General features: G+C 46.8%; 1 protein-coding gene across 3 annotated transcripts in view; it reads left to right on the top strand.

Annotated features, from left to right (window-relative positions):
- Positions 1–22,004, top strand: part of erich2 (glutamate-rich 2) — a 321,595-nt gene that overhangs the window by 5,798 nt on the left and 293,793 nt on the right. For all 3 annotated transcript variants that reach the window (XM_072475841.1, XM_072475840.1, XM_072475842.1), the window contains one exon: positions 13,754–13,802. In XM_072475841.1, the coding sequence (XP_072331942.1) occupies positions 13,754–13,802 (49 nt within the window). The remainder of the gene's footprint in view (positions 1–13,753; positions 13,803–22,004) is intronic.

Here is a 22,004-nt window from a genome sequence, read left to right as displayed (position 1 = left end):
GCTCTTCTTCGATAGGATCTTTAGTTTCCCAATGAAAAGACAGATGGGTCCTTGTTTTAACACCCCATCTGAGAAATGAAGTGTCAGACTGGATTATGTGCTTCAATTACAGGAGTTTGACTTGAACATATAACAGTCCTGATTTAGCAGTGAAAGTGAGCCAAAGCTAACACTACTGAGCCAAAGCTAACACTTAAAATGGAAGTTGATAATAGTACTTAGCAGTTGGCGGTAATAAGATGGTTTGGTTGTTCAAATAATGATCTTAAAATATGGAAACACTAGCAAGTGGTAGTTGGATGTGGAAGAATGGAGCATTGTTGGAATTTGAATGGATTGATCGGGTTCCTTTGGTTGGGGGCAGTCAGAGTGGATTCTGTGGTTGGGTGTGGCTCTGGGGGGAGGTCTTTGCATGAAATGGAAGTACTAGTAGGATGCCACTGATAGGGAGAAGTGGTGTGTTGTGCATTCTGTAAGTAGCAGTGTTGGAATCTGGAATTACTGGTAAATGATCCTAGGATGAGCTGGACATTAGGATCTAGGAGAACTGAGCGAGAAACCACAGGATTTGTGAGAACTGAAACGGGGTTTCATGTGGGGGTGTGGCAGTAGTGGGAGATGATTTCAATATTTTGGAACATGGCGAAGATGGCCAAGATATGGGAATGCTGGAATGGGCGTCCCACAATCTAAGAATATTGATGGGGTGTTGTGGCACCTGGGAGCTTTGGGGAAAGGAGAAATGCAAGGGGCATTGTGGGATGTGGATGTATTGTAGTGGTTCTGGAGTATGTGAGCTATAGAGGATGCAAATGTACTGGACAGGCCTTCTGGGATCAGGAATTAGTATTGGGTTGTGGTATATGGAGTATTTGGAGGGAAGGTCTCAGGTCTAGATGCACCAAATAGAACCCAGAATGTGGTGGTACCAGAGGCCTAATCTGCCAGTTAGAAGGTGGGACCAAGGAGAATGTGGTCTGATTCTCTGTCTTTCCTTACCTACCCCTTTTTCAACAGGACTGGCTGTAACCCTGTGGCCTCTGACTGGTTTCAGCCCACATTGGACTTTCAAAATGCAGGCACTGGCTGTCAGATGGATTTGTGATTTTTAAAGTACTATTACTGTATTTTCTATTGTGTTTTGCACTTTAAAGTCACACAGGTGAGGTATATTTGGGACGAGCTGTAGTGGCGTCTTGGTCTATGACAGGTTAGAGGCTTTATTCTAGACACGGGAGAGACTATATTTTGGGTAGGCAAATGTTCAGGATCGAGCAGAGGCTACCATTGGTAAATAACATAGTTTATTTTTGCATTAAAATCACAAATGTAAGAACCAGGTGCCATTAGCAATGGCATATTGGAAATCCAAATGGGCTGTGACTGATTAATAAATGGCAGAGAAGTTGTTGAGTGGGTTGGTTAAACACATTGATTCTGGTATAGCTGATAAAGGTGGCATTTGAGCCCAGGAATAGTGTGTAGTTGTAAAACATTTTAAAGTTTTAATTTACTTTGCTTTGCAGGCCTGCTGGGTTAAGGATGCAGGGAGACAGCAACTGAAATGAAATGAAATGAAATGAAAATCGCTTATTGTCACAAGTAGGCTTCAAATGAAGCTACTGTGAAAAGCCCCTAGTCGCTACAACAGAGTGGGAAACTGTTTCAGTGGACCACACTGTGAGTGAGTCACATGGTACAAAAAAGGCAAGTACAAGAAATAGGGTTAAAAGTAGTTTTAAGTGAAGCAGAAACAGTTACAGAAAAATTATGACTAATAAGATTTAAAGGAGTTAAGTGCTGTACCTTTAAGAAATCCATGATATACACCACACTTTTAGTGTTTGAGAAAATATTGGAAAAATGCAGCTAGTCTGGCAGCATCTATGGAGAGAGAAACCGAGTTAATGTTTTGAGTCCATATGACTCTTTTTCAGAACTCCTGTGTTCCAGTGAAGAGTCATATTGGACTCTAAATGTTAACTCTGTTTCTCTCTCCACAGATGCTGCCAAGCCTGCTGGAGTTTCTAGAGCATTTTCTGATTTTATTTCACATTTCCAGCATTCGTAGTATTTTGCTTTAATTTGTTTTTCAGAGCACAGCTGAGAAAGAAGCCTTTAGTTTGTGAAGCTACTTCAGGTGGAGTTTTAGCCTGCCCACTGGCAGAAATGGGACAGGCAGGTGGTTCAATTGGTGATTGGATGTGTTTTTACTTCTTGCTGAATTTTGTTCATGCCCGCTGCCACTTTAACTGCCTGTTTTTAAGCAGCATTGCAACCACCCACTGCAAGCAAGCAGGGGCCTCATTAATAGTTAAATGTTGAAGGCTGATGTCAATGTTCAAGCGCTAATGCAATTTTAACTGCTGATCATGGCAGTGACACCTAATGCAGGAGTTGTCAGTAAAAGCTGGTGGCAAGCAGGATCATGACCAGCGGATGCCCATTTAAACTGATGTTTTATTTTTCTTAAATGTTTCGTTCTCAGGAGGAGCAGGAGTGATCCGCTGGGCCTTAAAAAGTAACTTGAGGCCTCCCCTTTCAGAGGCTTCCCTCCCCCTTTCATAATTGCAATTGCCCCTCTCTATCACTGATCTCTGGTGGCCCATAATTCCGTTACTGCTAGCCAGCCTTCATAGAATAGATTTCATAGAATTTACAGTGCAGAAGGAGGCCATTCGGCCCATCGAGCCTGCACCGGCCCTTGGAAAGAGCACCCCAGTTAAGCCCATGCCTCCACCCTATCCCCGCAACCCAGTAACCCCACCTACCCTTTTTGGATACTAAAGGCAATTTATCTTAGCCAATTCTCCTAACCTGCACATCTTTGGACTGTGGGAGGAAACCGGAGCACTCGGAGGAAACCCACGCAGACACGGGAGAACGTGCAGACTCCGCACAGACAGTGACCCAAGCCGGAATCGAACCTGGGACCCTGGAGCTGTGAAACAACTGTGCTAGCCACTGTGCTGCCCACATTTTATATCATGGCATTCCCTTCATGTTTGACCGGGAGTTAGTCTTGGTTTATGTACATGAGGTCTGTGAGTTGGCTGAATGGTTTGCTTTGTCGCCACCTCAGACAACACAGGCTAGGTTTGTCCAACTTTTAGCAATAATACTATACATTTGTATAGTTTAATCATTTTAAGTTCCTCCATGGCAGATTTTGTTGCACTAAAGTTGCAAAGTAAAAACATATTTCAAACCATTGAAATGAAGAAGACACTTTCAGTTTATTGAGGAGATTAAAAAGTTATAATCACTTTAAACATTTGTAAAGCTTGTCAGACTTCAGTAATGATAGATTCCAATGTTTTTCTGATGACTGGTGTCAGGTTAACTGGTCTGTAATTCCTTGTTTTCTCTCTCCCTCCTTCCTTTCTTGAAACTCGTTCTTGTTTCTTTTCGCACAGAAAAACCAACTCCTGCCCCGATTTGGTCATAATAGCAACTAATAAAGCAAACTACTTGATGTATGTTCAGCTCAGTAGGTGTCATGAAAGGTTTTGAGTCTTGTATGGTTGAACATTAACTCTTTATTGATGTACATATATAGAGGATACAGCCCAAGCAATGAGCTAACTCCATGCTTGCTTCTACACCGGTCTCTGTCCAGTCCACAGACTCTAGTCTCGGGTCATGTGTCTCTTTACATCACACTATTGGCAGTACAATTTCCCAGTCCCACGTTAACCCAATGCACTTAGAAAATGATAGTATGGTCAGACAAAGCCAAGTTGTTTTCACAAAAGAGAAATCACGTTTGACAAATTTATTCGTGTATTTTGAGGATGTAACGAGTGGGTGTAATATACATAGATTTTCAAAAGACATTTATTAAGGTGCTAAACAAAAAGCTACTATGCAAGCTCATGAAGATGGGGGCATATAACCTGTCATGGAGAAACGATTGATTAATAGACAGGAGGCAAAGCATGGGCATAAACGGGGAATTTTCATGTTGGCAGGTAGTGAAGTGGAGTGCCACAGAATCAGTGCTGGTGTCTCAGCTACTTACAATCTATATTATTCACCTAGGTGAAAAGGCCCGAGAATAATGTATCTAAGGTTTCTGATGATACAAAACTAGGTGGGAATGTAAGCTGCAAGCAGGACGCAAAGACTGCAAAGAGATAGGCAAGTGAGCAGGCTACAAGGTAACAGATGGGGAATGATGTGAGGAGGTGTGAGGTTATTCACTTTGGTGGTAAAAATAGAAAAACAGAATATTCTTCCAAAGGGTGTGAAACTTGTAAATGTTGATGTTCAGAAGGACTTGGATGTACTTGTACAAGGGGCACAGATTGTTAGCATGCAGGTTAGGAAGGCAAATGGCACATTGGCCTATTTCAAGCGGATTAGAGCACAAGAATAAGAGAAGTTTTGCTGCAATTGTATGGGGCTTTTGTGAAACCACACCTGGACCAAGATTTTACAGCTCCTCCTGCCTGGCAGGATATTATGGTCCTACCAAAGCTAACGGCGGTTTAAATGGCCCTCTGCATCTGCCAGTGGGAGACATGCCATTGCGGGACTGTAAAATCCTGGCCCTGGAGTACTTTGTAGTTTTTGCCTCCATTTTTAAGGAACAATAAACTTGTCTTTGAGGTCGTATTGGGTAGTTGCACTAGATTGATTCCTGGGATTAGATCTTGTCTTATAATGAGAGGCTGAGTAAATTGGACTACTGTGTGGAATTTTGAAGAATGAGACGTGATTTCATTGGGCTGAATTGTATGCACATCTGGCTGTGGGATGACAGGCAGGACAGGCATAACATTTGGTGCCATCAAGAGGAGGCAGAGAACGATCATAGAAATTGTAGAATCCATACAGTGCAGAAGGAGGCCATTCAGCCTAATCGGGTCTGCACCGACCCTTCGAAAGAGCATACCTGCTAGGCCCACTCTCCCGCTCTATCCCCATAACCTGCACATCCTTAGCCACTAAGGGACAATTTAGCATGGCCAGTCCAACTAAATTGTGCATCTTTGGACTGTGGGAAGAAACCAGAGCACCCTGAGGAAACCCTTGAAGACATGGGGAGGATGTGCAAACTCCACATAGTCACCCAAGGCTGGAATTGCATCCGGGTCCCTGGCACTGTGAGGCAGCAGTGCTAACCACCGTGCCGATCATCCATTTGACACTTCTGGCTGAAGATGGTTTCAAATGTTTCAGCCTGGTCTTTTGCACTGACATTCTGGGGTCCCCGATCGTTGAGGACGGTTCTTCAGGTTTTTATCATTTCCCCATTACTGAGACTGGCTTTTTATTTCTGATTTATTAATTAGTCAAATTTAAATGCCATCAACAGACATGGTAGGATTTGAACTGGTGTATCCAGAACATTAGTCCAGACCTCTGGAATACTGGTATATTAGCGATATACTACTTCGATAGTGGAAGAGTCGAGAGTTGGGGCTGGATGTCGTAGCTGGCAATATTAAAACAAATGCTGTGCTTTTCTGAGTGGTATTTCTGTGGGGCAGCATCTAGATGATAATTAAGAGGGAGCCAGAATAGTTCCTTGTGGGATACCATAGATAACAGTGAAAGAGGGGGAAAATAAGTCATTGCAGGTGATAGTCTTGTTACAATGAAATATGAATGGAACCAAGCAAGTGTGGTCCGACCCAATATTGATGGAGAATCGTGTGGTTAACCATGTCAAAGGCTGCAGAAAGGTCCAGAAGGACGAGGAGAGATAATTTACCACTGTCACATAGGATGTAATTTGCGACTTTGATAAGAGCCGTTTTAGTACTGTGGCCGCACAGAAGGCTGATGGGAATGAATCAAACAAGGGTCCTGGGAAAAATTAGGATTGATTAGAGTGCTATATTCCATCTAAGCTGCATGATTGTACAGTCGTGGAGCAGTTCAGAAAGAACTGTACAGGAAACAAGCCATGCGCGTTTCCTTTTTAAGATGCGCACATGTGCAACCCTGTGGTAACCTTAAAGAGACCACATAGTGGATAAAGCAGGCTGCGCAACAAAGAGAAATATCAACTAAGTTGGAAACCAGGGAAGGACGCTAGATGGTCAGCGTTTTTGTGAGTCTCAGGTTGTGGGAACACATGGATCTCCATAGATAAAATTACCTTGGATAGTGCGTGAGGGGAGGTATGAAAAAATTAGAGAAAGATGTGAATACATGTCTAGGGTAGAGTGAACTTTGGAGAATGTTTGACTTAGCTGGGGAAGAGAGGGAAGCAAAAAACTATTCAGTTGGCTGCTGCAGCCTTAGTGACGTCATACTTATTGGTTACTATGGGATTATATAATGCGATATTAGGCAGGACAAGTGAACTGTTGAACATAAGACATGCAGTGGTCTGCTTAAGGGAGTGGCTAAAAGGATATGGAAGGCTGACATTTGTAACAATGTAATTTTTATTTCAGATTTCCAGCATCCACAGTATTTTGCTTTTATTATTATGACGTTTATAAGCGGCAGCTTTTGTATATTTCCAAATTCTGAAAAACGCACTGTGACCCTGAGGGAAAAAGTTAAATTTCATCAACTTTTCTTGACTTTTTCAGATCAATTCGGGGAATACGGGACATTTAGCTATGCAGATAACGGTGTTACAGTTTATCTGTTTGTGTGGAGGGGTTGAATACAAATTGAACAACGAATTGGACTGCACTTGCTTTTTAAAAAACATTTTTTAAATTGAAATTTGAACAATTTCTATACAAAGTTTACTAAAAGCGAAACAATAACCCATAATAACAGGAATAACCCCCTCCCCCCACAACAATGTAAACTGATCCCTCCCTCTCTCACCCCACCAATTGTTCAAATATTTTATTAGTTTTGCATTTTATATTACATACTGTTAGGGTTTTAGTTTATTACACATGATAGTACAATCAGAAAAAGGAAGAAGGGAGCGGTGCATGCAAAGTGTCTAGATAGCATCACCGCTATTCCAGCCCCCTTTAATTGGACTACACTTTCAATTGAACATTTCTAAAACCTATTAACTTTGTTTTTTATTTGAACAAATATTAAGCTGAGAAAGAGAGGTTGAGACATACAGAAAGAAAAATGCAAGAAGAGACTTTGATTTCTGTTGCTCATTATCAGTGATGCTGCAGTGCCCCGAAAGTGATGGGGATTGACTTACTGCATCATTTCCGCCAGTGGTGTGGCCATCCCCGTCTTTTCCAGAGCCTAGGTGTCTAGTGAACCTACCTGAGCTAGGTAGTAGGTGTGTGTTGTATGTGGAAAGCAACTTCCCAACACCCCATGAATATTTTAGCAACTTGGAAAACAGAGAATGGATGGAGAATCTTTCCAATTGTGCTCCATTGCATAAGTGGCGAGTGAGCATATTATGCAGTGGGTACCATCTGGTTACGTTATTCACATCCTTTCTCGATACTTGAAAGAGATGGCTATGATAAAATAAATGTCTTATTCTCTGCACTCTACATTATCACACCATTTGGGATACTTTATGGCTAATGTGAAAATGCTCCATAAGCTGGCCCTGATACTGGGTGAAGTGCGCACCATACATATGTCACTTAGTATCAGCTGGCTGCCAAGCGGAAGAGTAGCCCAACAGGGAAGTGTTAATCTAGTTTGAGGAGCAAGTAAGTGCTTCAAGGCTTCACAATACAAAGCTGAGCCATTGCTGCATTGGGGGTCCACTCCTGAAATGTATACCACGACCCCTCCAGATGACACGCAACTGATGGGATGCCCTGGGCTGCTTATTTTCTGGCTGAGGCGCAGTTCTCAAAATGGAACAGATCTCTCAGCTGGCTGGCTGTCTTTATACCATTCAGAGGGAAATTCCACTTCACACATTGTCCTATTGCTTAAATGTATAATTTTAAAACAATTTATAAGATAGTTTTGGCTGAGTAAAACACTAATTATTTGCTATTGAGTGGAACATTTAGCAACTACGTGAGGTAATTAATTGTTTTCTGTATGTTAATCTGTTAAATTACCGACTGTTTTACAAGAGTTCTTTTCATCAAGAAGATTCTCCAGAAGACTTTCTAAGTGTTGTAGCGAGTGGGAATTGCCGCAGGCTTCCCAGCGCTCAGCCCAGCGAGACCAGCAACACTATTCGACTTTAATTGGTCCACTTAACGAGGCCTCACGGGCTTCCTGCCCCAAATGCTGGCTTGCTAGCTGATTCAGAGGGACCACGCTCTCCAGCCCCCCGCTAACCAAGTCGAGCAGCACTTGAGCTGCAGTTGCTCACAGAGCGCACCTGACCAGAACCCGAATGAGCAGGTTCTTCCCAGAGGTGGAGGACAAATGTGAGCGGTGCCAGAGGGGCCCGGCCAACCACACCCACATGCTTTGGGCTTGCCCCAAGCTTGCTGGGTTCTGGGCAGCCTTCTCCGAGGCAATGTCCAGGGGGGTGAGGGTGAAGCCATGCCCAATGGTGGCAATCTTCGGGGTATCGGAGCAGCCAGAGTTACACATGGGGAAGGGGGTCAACGCCCTCGCTTTCGCTTCCCTAATTGCATGCCGGAGAATCCTGCTCGGCTGGCGATCGGCAGCACCACCTACAGCTGCAGACTGGCTCGCTGACCTTTCGGAATTTCTCCACCTGGGAAGATTAAGTACGCCACCCGAGGGTCAGAGGAAGGCTTCTTGGATACTTGGGGGCAGTTTGTCGGTCTGTTCCAAAACATGTTCGAGGCCAGCAACATTGAGTAACCTAATAAAAATTGGGGTGGGGGGGAGAGATAGAGAACGGGGAAGGGGAAGGAACCATCGACCGATCCAGAGGGAAACAAAATGCACATAGGGTCAGTTAAATGAAGGACAAACTAAACCTCTCTGTATAATAAAGGAAATTAGCGCGGGTGAGAAAAATGTGATGTGTATATATACAATGCTTATAAATATGGGAAATGACAATAAAAAGATTTATTAAAAAAATAAGCTACACTTGCTCAGCCAACCCCAGCCAGCTCACAACAGTGCCACCCAGGAGACAAGCCCCAAGATTCGGGGCTGTTGACCTGGGGAGGCCCATGGCTGCGGTGGAAACCAGGAGGGAGTCCTGTTTTCCTGGGGGCCCTGACGGTGAGCCACAGGGCAGCCAGTGCTGCCTGGGGTGAGTGGCGGCAGCAGTCAGCTCGGGAAGTGTGACCAGGAGAACTGGCCTACAGTGCTGGAAGAAGGTACATGACCTAGACTGGGCAGCACGAGTGAGCAGTCACCCCCCTCCCCCCCCGCAATGCTCCAGGTGACCCCCAAGCCTCCCTCTACCCACCCCCCCTTCAAATCCCCCCGCCCCGACAACTGTGAACCACGCATGTGGCTAACAATACCCTCTGTGTCTCCTCAGGCAAAGCACTCCCATAATCGGCGGGAGAGGGCCCAGACTGGTGGTGGGGCGACGAGAGAATAATCTCTTTGTCACAAGTAAGCTTACATTAACAGTGCAATGAAGTTAGTGTGAAAATCCCCCCAGTCACCACACTACGGCACACTGAGGGAGAATTCAGAATGTCCAATTCAGAATCCTCATCTCCTTCGAGGACCAGGCCCTGGATGTGACCGGGGTGGTCGAGGACGGGACGGTCACCAATGCAGAGGCTAGCGGACACCGCAGAGGTGAGGAACCACCGGGTTCCACCCGGGGACCTGTCAAACGTGAGTATTGATTGCCTTACTGACTGACCCATCCCTTCCACTGACCACATGTTCATTCTCCTGGGGGTCCTCCAGCCGACGGCACCGGCCCATCCCAGGCGGAACATCCACCCGTACACATATACATACCTTGGTGGGAACTGTTAGAGGACAAACCTCGGCCAGAATCTGGTGAGCACCACATTGCTGCTGATGCACACCTGGTGGAGGCAGGAACCCTGAGGCAAGACAGCAGTCTGAAGGGTTGCTGGATCCCAGGACCCAACTGGGTCCCAGCTTAACGCTGAGCCTCTGGAACAGGGTTACCTGGAGCTGATGGAGATGATAGTTAGCGGCTGTGACATTCAGAGGGAGATGTCAGCATCGCTCCAGCAGATCCATAGTTGATTGGAGGCTACGGGTGCTGGAGATGGTGCCGGCAATGAGTGGCACGGAGGCCAATACTACTAGGATGTCGACCGCAGTGGAGAGCCTGGTGCACAACATTGCTACCACGAATGAAGGTGTCCAAGGCGTCGTTCAGTTGGTAATGGCCAAGGCCGAGGGTCTCGCTGAGGGATGTGACCCAGTACCAGGCTGACCTTGATGAGGTTCTGTGGGACATGCCCCGCTCTCAGATGGGAATGTCTGAGGCTCTGCAGAGCTTGTCCCAGCTACAGGTGGGCATGGCTGAGGCGCTGCAGAGCATGGCCCGGCTATTGGGGGGGATATGTCCCAGTCACTGAGGAGCATCTCCAAGGGCATCAACACCGCGGTGCAGACATTGGGGAACCACCTGGGCTGGCAGAGCCAGATGATGCAGGGGCAGCCGGGGCTCGAACCAGCTGCCCCTCTTTCCCCAACGTGGACACCAGGGCCCTATGAGCACCGACCGGGAGGAGGGGGTGCCGAGTGCCAACCTGGATCCTCCCCATGGGGCGGTGACTGTGACCAGCAGCTCCCCCACGTTCCACCCCTCTGATGAGGCCGTGTCTCAGGATCAGCACACAGGACAGGATAGCACGGCTGTGCATCTTGAGTCTGCTGCCCAACTCAATGACAGCCAGGGTGGCGTCATGGGCCTTGTTGTAGTGGGTTCCTGCTTCGATCTCCGGCCTCCGTACTGGCGTCATTGGCCAGGTCCTCAGCGGATACCCCTTATCCCCCAAGTGCCAGCTGCCCATCCTGGGGTGTTCCTCGAATAGGGCAGGGAAGAATGGGATCAAAGGCTAAGGGCAGAAAGCAGGATTAGGTTGAGTTGGATGATCAGCCATGATCGTGATAAATGGCGGAGCAGACCCGAAGAGCCAAAAGGCTTCCACCTGCTTCTATCTTCTATGTATCCACGTATCTATGACCGACTGCCCCAGGAAGTAGCTGTCGTGCACATTCCCTGGGAAGCGTGCGCACACATGCATGATTTTCATGTGGTGGTCGCACATGAGCTACATGTTCAGGGAGTGGAATCCCTTTCTATTCATATAAGGCACCCAAAATGCCCGGGTGAGCGTAGGGCAAAATGTGTGGCATCTATTACCCCTTGGACTTGGGCATTCCAGCGATGGCGGAGAATCCTGCAACCCATGCATCTTTCTGACCCATGTCAAAAACGATGTAATCTTCCGCATGCAACCTGCCGAATGCACCTGTGTGCTATGGCCTGTGAGATGCCACACAGGTCCCCATTCGAGCCCTGGAATGATCCCGAGGCGTAAAGGTTCAGGGCTGCGGTGACCTTGACGGCCACCCGGAGCGGGTTTCCTCCTCCTCCACATGGTGCCAAGTCTGCGAGGATATGGCACAGGTGTTGCACCGTCTCCTTGTTGAGGCAGAGCCTCCTGCGGCATGTGCTGTACGTCATTTGCTCAAAGGACCAGCGACACGTGTACGCTCTGGGCCGTTGCGGGCCTCCCCCTCTGGGTCCCTCCCTGGACTGATGGGTGGCCGGGTCCTCGGGGTGAGGGGCGGGGACCGGCACATGGGCCGCTGCCTCAAGCATCTGCAAACGCTGCTGGTGACGTCTTCTCCAACGTCCTGCCGCACTACGGACCACCAGCACCACTAGGGCAATACCTGCTGGGTCCAAAATCCCTGCCATAGATTGACCAACGGCAGTGGCTCCCATCCCGGGACCCTCCATTCCTCCATTGATTTCCCCCTTTTCCTCAACCCCGAACACCCTGCCCACGCATACCCGGCCACTGCGGGGCCCCCACACCGGACCCCAGACCCTGTACCCCGGATACCCGCTCACAACGTCAACCATACCGGGCGATGACCTCCCCGTGGCACTCACTCACCCTCCAGCCGCAGACATGCCCCCGGAGCTATGTCCCATCCCTTGCGTGTTCGGATGCTGGCTGCTGCATGTGTGGTGTTGCCTCCCACAGTGCCCAGGCATCACGCTCTGATTGGGATGTTAGGCAATGACTCCCATGTGCTACATGGCCCCCGTGGGGGTTATGAGTGGTCGGTGGAGCAGGGTCAAGGGGTGCCCCTGGAAGGTTGGTAATGTGATGCTGCCGCGAGCGGTTGTCCCCTGATTGGCGGCCCCCACCTGCGGAGGGTCCCCCGCCCCCTGACGAGCACTGGCGTGGCAAGTCAAGCACTCCCCGGACTCTTTGCCCTGTGAGCAAAGATGGGTACTCACCTCCTCAGCTCCCCATAGAAGCCCTTCTGCCAGGTTCACTTTTTAAAAATGGAGTACTAATCGATGCCATCGTGAGCACTTGCTGGGGAGGCCACTGAATGATGGGAGGCCGTTGGAGAAGGGGTGGCTCTCGTTAATTGTGTAGAAATGGGGCTTAAGTGGTGATCCCGATTTCGCCGATGGAATTGGGTCGGTTGGATCGCAAACTGTTTGGCATCTGGCGCGGATCTCGGTTTTGGCCTCTCCCGCTGTTCACCGGCCGCGTTTTGCTTGAGCGAAAACATAACAAGGCCGGAAGATCGCGCCCAATGGCTCTTCAGTAAATTATAGTTTCTGAGGTAAATTTTTGGAATTGTTTATGGTTGATAGAAATAATTGCCATTCACAAGAATGCAGGTTGAAAATCTTTCTTTTCCACCCACTTTTCAAGAAATGCAAAATTTACTGACTGAATCTTTTTGCCTGAATGTAAAAATAATTTTAATTATAACCTTTCCATATTTATTGTTCCATGGAGGTGAAGTCAGTTACACGGATAGTGGAATATGTATTTGTTTAAGTAACTGTGATATTTATTCATCTAATTAAAACATATTTCTGTTCTGCGAAGTTATAAAAAAAAAACTTGATTAATTGTTTGCCGTTTAATGTTGAGAAACTCTCAAACCAATGCTGCTAGACCTGCCTTTATATTGCTACCAAACTCTTACCTTCAACCTCCAGTTCTAATAAATGGCTGCTTTTTCCCGTCCTCCTCAATGCTGCTCAACACCAACAGCTTGACTTCTTCACACAGTCAAAATCAAGTACTGTTGTTTCAGCATTCTCAAATCCCAGGATTGTTCCCAAATGCCACTAAATTTCATTCCATTTCTCCTACCTTCCCAGTATGCTAAGCAGCAGAATTGATGAGGTTCATATATTTTCATATGTCCAAAGATGTGCGGGTTAGATGGATTGGCCATACTGAATTGCCCTTGGTGTCCAAAACGGTTAAGTGGGGTTACTAGGGGCAGCATGGTGGCGCAGTCGGTTAGCCCTACTGCCTCATGGCGCCGAGGTCCCAGGTTCGATCTCGACTCTGGGTCACTGTCCGTGTGGAGTTTGCACATTCTCCCTGTGTTTGTGTGGGTTTCGCCCCACAACCCAAAGATGTGCAGGGTAGGTGGATTGGCCCCTTAATTGGAAAAATTTAATTGGGCACTCTAAATTTATTTTTTAAGAAGTGGGGTTACTGGATTACAAGGATAGGGTGGAAGTGTGGCTTGGGTAGGGTGCTCTTTCCAAGGGCCGGTGCAGACCCGATGGGCCGAATGGCCTCCTGTACTGTAAATGCTATGATTCTATGATTTTTACTTTAAAATTAAGAGTCAAATAACCAAATTAACTTGCTTTACCTTTCGAATTGTCAGATTTTATTTGCACTGTTTTATTTGAACATATTTGATGTATAATGAATGCTGTTAACCTATTTAACAGAGTCCATCTCTTCGACCAGCAGGAAGGTTGGAAGAACTAGTTCCAGAGGGTAGGTAGTTTTTTGTATGAAATCTATTTTTTACAAAATTATTAGTGGTGTATGAAATGATCTGTCGTAGGAAGTAACAAAGGAATGAGCAACATCGAGTAGAAATTATTATTATATGCATGCCTTTTCAATCTGCTTCAGTCATATTGGACTTGAAACGTTAACTCTTTCTCTCTCCACAGATACTGCCAGATCTGCTTGAGTTTTCCCAGTATTTTCTGTTTTTAATTCAGATTTCCAGCATCCTCAGTACTTTGCTTTCATCAAGCAAAATTTCAGTCTGTCAGTTCAATTTACGTGAATCACCCGTTAATGCCAAGCACATGCATACAATATACAATTAACAGATTCCCTTCACTCTTTTTAAATAAAAATATTATGCACAATCCAAATTAATAAATTAAATTAAAAATCTCCACCTGTACGAGGTGTTACATTGTGAGATGCTCCTCCTCTTGGACCCCTAACAATTTGTGAAATGCGTGCATTTCTTTTCATTAAACAGTCAGACAGCTGATGCTTTACATACACTAATTTAATTTGTTGGATTTCCTTTCTTTCAGGTATTTGTTTGAAGATAGCAATCTGTAATATTTTCTCACACTTTTCAGAAAGTGTACATAATTCCACAACGAATGGTTATCTACGTAAATCAATGGGTATACTATCTTCAGTATGTCCATTGTATAAAGTCTCACTTAAAATATTTAACAAATAGAATCCCATATCCACTGTCTCCACAAATGCCAATGTTTGGCAGCCAGAGGACTTAAAGAACTTTTTTTATCTTCTCAGCTTCCAAAGGTAAAATGATGCAGCGCGGTAGCATAGTGGTTAGCACAATTGCTTCACCGCTCCAGGGTCCCAGGTTTGATTCCTGGCTTGGGTCACTGTCTGTGCGGAGTCTGCACATTCTCCCCGTGTGTGCATGGGTTTCCTCCGGGTGCTCCGGTTCCCTCCCACAGTCCAAAGATGTGCAGGTTAGGTGGATTGGCCAAGATAAATTGCCCTTAGTGTCCAAAATTGCCCCTAGTGTTGAGTGGGGTTACTGGGTTATGGGGATAGGGTGGAGGTGTTGACCTTGGGTAGGGTGCTCTTTCCAAGAGCCGGTGCAGACTCGATGGGCCGAATGGCCTCCTTCTGCACTGTAAATTCTATGAAATCTAATTCTATGACAACGTTTCTCATTCTTACCCATCAGAAATATTATGAAACCAGCTGTTCTCAAATACCCATCAAGGAAATTAGTATGTGAAACATCACTAAAAATGACTAGCTTCCTATTCTTTGAGTCAGTTAAGTATGCATTCATCTATATTTAATTATCTTAATGTTTTGTATGCTCTTAAAACATTATCGACTTTAGGGTGTTTTATCCTAGTACTTAATTTCAACACATCAAAATTTGGTAGGGTCTGTGAGCACAGCCGTTCAACTGGTCAATCAAGCATTGCAATTGTTCTGTCTCTTCTTTAGAGATAGCTTCATTTTTCTACAAGGACCTGGTATGATTAACTGGAATGTAATACCCTTTAAAGAGGATTGGTGATTTAAAGTTATGCTTACCTACTCTTAAAAGCATGACTCTGAATTTTAATTCTACCTAAATGACACATTTAAAAATTCTACAGGAGCACGGAATAATAAATCAACACCCGTCAAGAAGATGAACAAAGAACAATACAGCACAGGAACAGGCCCTTCGACCCTCCAAGCCTGTATTGGTCATGATACCAACCTTTGCCAAAACCCTCAGCACTTCCTTGTGCCGCATACCTTTATACCCATCCTATCCATGTATTTGTCAAGATGCCTTTTGAACGCCTTTAATGTGTCTGCTTCCACAACCTCCCCAGGCGACGCATTCCAGGCACTCACCACCCTCTGCGTAAAAAACCTGCCTCGCACATCTCCTCTAAACTTTGCACCACGGACCTTAAACCTATGCCCCCTGGTGACTGACCCCTTCACCCTAGGAAAGAGTGCCTGCCCATCCACTCTATCCATGCCCCTCATAATCTTGTAGACTTCTATCAGGTTACCCCTCAACCTCCATCTTTCTAATGAAAACAGTCTGAGTCTATTCAGCCTCTCCAGAGAGCTAACACCCTCGAGACCAGACAGCATCCTGGTAAACCTCCACTGCACCCTCTCCGCAGCCTCCATATCCTCCTAGTAGTGTGGCAACCAGAATTGTGTGCAATATTCCAAGTGTGGCCGTACCAGGGTTCTATACAACTGCAGCATGACTTGCCAGTTTTTATACACGATGCCCCACCCAATGAAGACAAGCACTCAGTATGCTTTCTTGACTACCTTGTCCACTTGTGTTGCCACATTCAAAGATCTGTGGACCTGCATGCCCAGATCTCTCTGACTTTCTATATTCCTAAGAGTTTTACCATTTCCGGTATATTTCCCCTCTGTTAGACCTACCAAAATGCATTACCTCATATTTACCTGGATTAAACTCCATTTGCCATTTCTCTGCCCAAGTCGCAAACCGCTCTATATCCTGCTGCATCCTCTGACAATCCTCAACACTATCTGCCACTCCACCAACCTCGGTGTCATCCGCGAACTTACTAATCAGACCAGCACCATTTTCCTCCAAATCGTTTATGTACACTACAAACATCAGAGGCCCAAGCACAGATCCCTGTGGAACACCACTCGTCGCAACTTTCCATTCAGAAAAACTCATTTCTGCTTCTATCCTTTGCCTTCTGCGACCAAATCAGTTCTATATCCATCTTACCACCTCACCTCTGATCCCGTGTGACTTCACCTTTTGTACCAGTCTGCCATGAGGCATCTTGTCAAAGGCTTTACTGAAGTCCATGTAAACAACATCCACCACCCTCCCCTCATGAATCATCTTTGTCACCTCCTCAAAAAACTCGATCAAGTTAGTGAGGCACGACCTCCCCTTTAGAAAACCATGCTGTCTATCTCTAATGAGTCTATTTGTTTCCAAATGGGTATAAATCCTGTTCCTGAAAATTCTCTTTAATAATTTACCTACTACCAACGCGTGGCTCACCGGCCTATAGCTTCCAGGATTATCCCTGCTACCTTTCTTAAACAGCGGTACCACTTAGCTATTCTCCAGTTCTATGGGATCTTACCTGTAGCCAATGGCCTTGCTTCCCTCAGTATTCTGGGGTAGATCCCATCTGGCCCAGGAGACTTGAATGTTTTTCTTAATGATACCAATAAAAGCATTAAAAAAATTATTTCATGGGACCAACACTTTTACTCCTGATCCCCAATTACTCTTGAAGGTGGTGGTGAGTTATCTTCTTGAACCGCTGCAGCCCATGTGATGTTGGTACATCCACAGTGCTGTAAGGAAAAAGTTCCAGAATTTTGATCCAACGACATGAAGGAATGGCAATATAATTCCACATCGGGATGGTGTGCAGCTTGAAAATGAAATGAAAATTGCTTATTGTCACAAGTAGGCTTCAAATGAAGTTACTGTGAAAAGCCCCTAGTTGCCACATTCCGGCGCCTGTTCGGGGAGGCGGTTACAGGAATTGAACCGTGCTGCTGGCCTGCCTTGGTCTGCTTTCAAAGCCAGCGATTTAGCCCTGTGCTAAATAGCCTCTGGGAACTTGCAGGTTGTGGTGTTACCATGCACCTTTTAGATGGCAGAGGCTGTGGGTTTAGAAGGTGCTGCTGAATGAGCCTTGGTGAGTTGTTGCAGTACATTTTGTAGATGGTACACTCTGCTGCCACCATGCGTTGGTGGTGGAGCGAGTGGATGTTGAAGGAGTTGGATGGTGTGCCAATCAAGCGGGCTGCTTTGTTCGGGTTGGTGTTGAGCTTCTTGGGTGTTATTGGAGCTGCACTCATAGAATCATAGAATTTACAGTGCAGAAGGAGGCCATTTGGCCCATCTAGTCTGCACCAGCCCTAGGAAAGAGAACCCTACTTAAGCCCACACCTCCACCCTATCCCTGTAACCCAGTAACCCCACCTAATCTATTTGGACAACTAAGGGCAATTTAGCATGGCCAATCCACCTAACCTGCACATCTTTGGACTGTGAGAGGAAACCGGAGCACCCAGAGGAAACCCATGCAGACACGGGGAGAACATGCAGACTCTGCACAGAGAGTGACCGAAGCCGGGAATTGAACCTGGGACCCTGGAGCTGTGTCGCAACAGTGCTTCATCCAGACAAGTGGAGAGGATTTCATCTCGCTCCTGACTTGTCCCTTGTAGATGGTGGACATAAGGGGCGGGATTCTCCCCGACCCGGGGGGGTGGGGGGGTTCCGGCGTAATGAAGTGGCGGGAACTACTCCGGCGTCGGCCCGCCCCAAGGGCGCGAAAGTCTCCGCACCTTTAGGGGCCAAGCCCTCACCTTGAGGGGCTAGGCCCGCGCCGGACTGGTTTGCGCTCCGCCGGCTGGCGGAAAGGCCTTTGGCGCCACGCCAGCCGGTCTTCGCCGGGCGACGCATGCGCGGGAGCGTCAGCGGCTGCTGACGTCATCCCCGCGCATGCGCAGGGGAGGGGGTGTCTTCCGCCTCTGCCATAGTGAAGACCATGGCGAAGGCGGAAGAAAAAGAGTGCCCCCACGGCACAGGCCCGCCCGTGGATCGGTGGGCCCCGATCGCGGGCCAGGCCACCATGGGGGCACCCCCCGGGGCCAGATCGCCCCGTGCCCCCCCAGGATCCCAGAGCCTGCCCGCGCCGCCTTGTCCCGCCGTTCAAAAGGTGGTTTAATCCACGCTGGCGGGACAGGCATTCCAGCAGCGGGACTTCGGCCCATCGCGGGCCAGAGAATCGGCGGGGGTGGGCCCGCCTACTGGCGCGGCGCGATTCCAGCCCCCGCCGACCGGCGCGGTGTGATTCCCGCCCCCGCCGAATCTCTGGTGGCAGAGACTTCGGGACACGGCGGGGGCGGGATTCACACCAGCCCCCGGCGATTCTCTGACCCGGCTTGAGGTCGGAGAATCCCGCCCCTGGCTTTGGGAGTCAGGAGGTGAATTACTTCAGTGCAGAATTCCCTGCCTCTGGCCTGCTCTTGTAGCCACAGTATATATATATATATATATATATATATATATTGGCTGGTCCAGTTCAGTTTTTGCTTCATGGTAACCCCCCAGGATGTTAATAGCGGGGGGTTCAGCGACGATAATGCCTATGAGTGTCATGGGCCAATGGTTGGATCTCTCTTGCTGGAGATGGTCATTGCCTATCATTTGTGTTGCACAAATGTTATTTCCACTTATCAACCAAAGCCTGGGTGTTAACCAGATCTTGCTGGATTTGGACATGGTCTGCTTCAGTATCTGAAGAGTTGCGAATGGTGTTGAACATTGTGCAATCATCAGCAAACTTCTGACTTATGATGGAGGGAAGGTCATGATGAAACAGCTGAAGATGGTTGGGCCTTGGATACGACCCAGAAGAATTCCTGCAGTGATGTCCTGTATAACAGTGCAAATTGGCCTTCTTCAACCATAACCATCTTCCTTTTGTGCTAGGTATGACTCCAACCAGTGGAGAATTTTCCCCTGATTCCTATTGACTCCAGTTTTGCTAGGGCTCCTTGATGCCATACACAGTCAAATGCAGCTTTGATTGAAGGTTAGTTGCTCTTACCTCACCTCTGGCATTCAGCTCGTTTGGCTATGTTTGGACTAAGGCTGGAATGAGGTTAGGAACCCAAACTGAGTGATTTTGACCCAGCAACAGTGAAGGCCTTGGTTGATACTGGGTGGACCATTCTTTTCATTCCATAATTACTTCTCTGTAGCAGTTGTGCCACAACTTAGTGGCTTGCGAGGCCACTTCAGAACGCATTTCAGAGTTAACCACATTTCTGTGGGTCTGGAGTTATGTGATGAAGATTCTAGATTTCCTTACATAAAGGACATAGTGAATTAGGTGGGTTTTTATGAAAATTGACAATGGTTTATTGATCACTATTACTAGCTTTTAATTCTAGATTTAATAACTTAATTATTGATCCCATCTCCCCAGGGCATTAGCCTGGCCTCTAGATTGCTAGTCCAGTGACGTTACCATTGTGTCACCAGCTTCCCTATGAACTCCCAAGAGGGAAACAACTAATGAGGGAAACCACTAAAGAGATTTTCAAGATTATATTTGCCCCCCCGAACAGGCGCCGGAATGTTGCGACTAGGGCCTTTTCACAGTAACTTCATTTGAAGCCTATTTGTGACCAGCGATTTTCACTGATGTTTACTGTGTGTTCTTAAAAATGTTAACTGGATTCAGAGAATAAACATTGTTTTAATTTAAAAGTACTTTAGCTCTCTATTGCACCACACCTATAAAGTGGCCCCTTGTGCTCCCCATAGCCAAAATTGCTCCCCATAGCCAAAATCTATTAAAGGCTATGGGTCAGGTGAACTCCATGATACACTTTGGGGTTCTCTAAACCCTGGCCCATAACAACCCTCCAAAATACCTAATTGCTCTTCAAAGCCCCCAGTAACTAGCAACACTTTAGGCTTTTAAGTACCTTCTGCAAACACTTTTTCAATACATATCCACCTATGTGATGTAGCTGGTGCCCCTTATCTGGTATTTCATAATAAACTCCAAACTCTCTCCATCTAAACCCCTTTCTTTTGCCTCCCTTATTCATTTATCCTCTAATTTATTGGTAGCCATCAAAACTCCATGATCATGTGGCCTTCTGTTTCTAGTTCTGTTCAGAGGCTGTTTTGTGTTCTTTGTTTTATTTAATCTATGGCCTATATGGCCTTTACTTGCACTATCAGAGGGGTTTCCTCCGATTTGTCATTGTTTTCTGACACAATCACTTCTGGACCCACTATAAGTACTAACATTGTGCTTTCTTACTCAACTTTTTCACCTCATTATGTTTATTGAGATTTTACATTTTTTAAACAAAATAATGCAAAAAGTTGCAAAATAATATAGCACCCAAAGCAAGGAAGGAAAAAAAACATACAGCTTAATCTGAATGAGCACAGTGTGGAACAGGAGAAAAAAAATCACAATTGGCTCAATACCATCACTCCGTGATCAAGCACAGTCTTCTCTTCCTGGAGTCCAGACCACCTCCAACCCAGCAGGACCTGCCTTCAGGCAATCAGCGAGGCAAAGGCTTAAACATCTGCTCCTGCACCTGCTTGCTGCCCGGGCTGGCATGACACCCCAAAAATAGCTTCTAGGGGCTCTGGTTTGAACCTCGCATGTACCACCCCCGAGATTACCTTAAAAACCTCCCTCCAGTTTTGGGCAGGCCCAAAACATGTGAACATGGTTTGTGGGGTCCTCCCACAGCGATCACACACCTCCTCCATCCTCTCAGAGTCTGCTCAACCTCGCCCTTGTGAGGGGCGCCCACTACCTTTAACTGTATCAGCCCCAACCTTGTGCACGAGATTAAGGCATTTACCCTCTGGAGCACCTCGCATCACAGCCTATCCTCTAAACCCTCCCCCAACTCTTCCTCTCGCTTAGCTTTAATCCCCTCCAATGATACCTTGTCCTCCCCCAGAATCTTCCCATAAATCACTGACACCACCCCCTTCTCCATTCCCCCTGTCGTTAATACCTCTTCCAACAATGTGGATGCCGGCGCTATACTCACTATTCGAACGAAAAGAGAGGAAGAGAGGATCAGCAACAGTAAAAATATGTTTAGATTATGGTGAGGCCTATCGAGTCATCAAAGACAGAAAGGAAAAGGGAAGAAGAGAGAAGAAACAGACCCAGCCAGCTATCTCACCAGATGACAACACTCACCGGCAAAGAAGAGAACAGGCCACATAAGCAACAAAAAGGGTGGGGGAGGGGGGAAACTGCCCTCCCTCCCTCGGGAAAACCACAGGATATCCACCACGGCACAGAGCTCAACTCAACCTCTGTCCCCTGTGCGCCTGAGAGACCAGGAGACAAAACCCACCCCTCCAGGAAGCCCCTCTCCATGCCCTCGGAGAGAGTCATCCCGAGCCACTAGTGGTAACAGAATAATAGCCATAGCACTAGGCCTGGCCTAGTCCAACACCAAACAAAGCTCAAAAAACAACCTATACCCCCAGGGCCTTCAGCACACCCCAAGAAAAACCCCAGTCTTGCCCTTACCCTTCCAGCCCTATCCAGAGCAATGGACCATAAGAGGATGATTACTGCCGCCCGGCTAAGAGGTTTCCACCCGTGAAGAAGAGGAATCATCAAGAGATCTAAT

Source organism: Scyliorhinus torazame, chromosome 2 (genome assembly GCF_047496885.1).
Source record: "Scyliorhinus torazame isolate Kashiwa2021f chromosome 2, sScyTor2.1, whole genome shotgun sequence".
Classification (NCBI taxonomy): Eukaryota; Metazoa; Chordata; class Chondrichthyes; order Carcharhiniformes; family Scyliorhinidae; genus Scyliorhinus; species Scyliorhinus torazame.
Note: the sequence above shows the minus strand (reverse complement) of the source record. Positions and strands in the feature narration are given on the sequence as shown.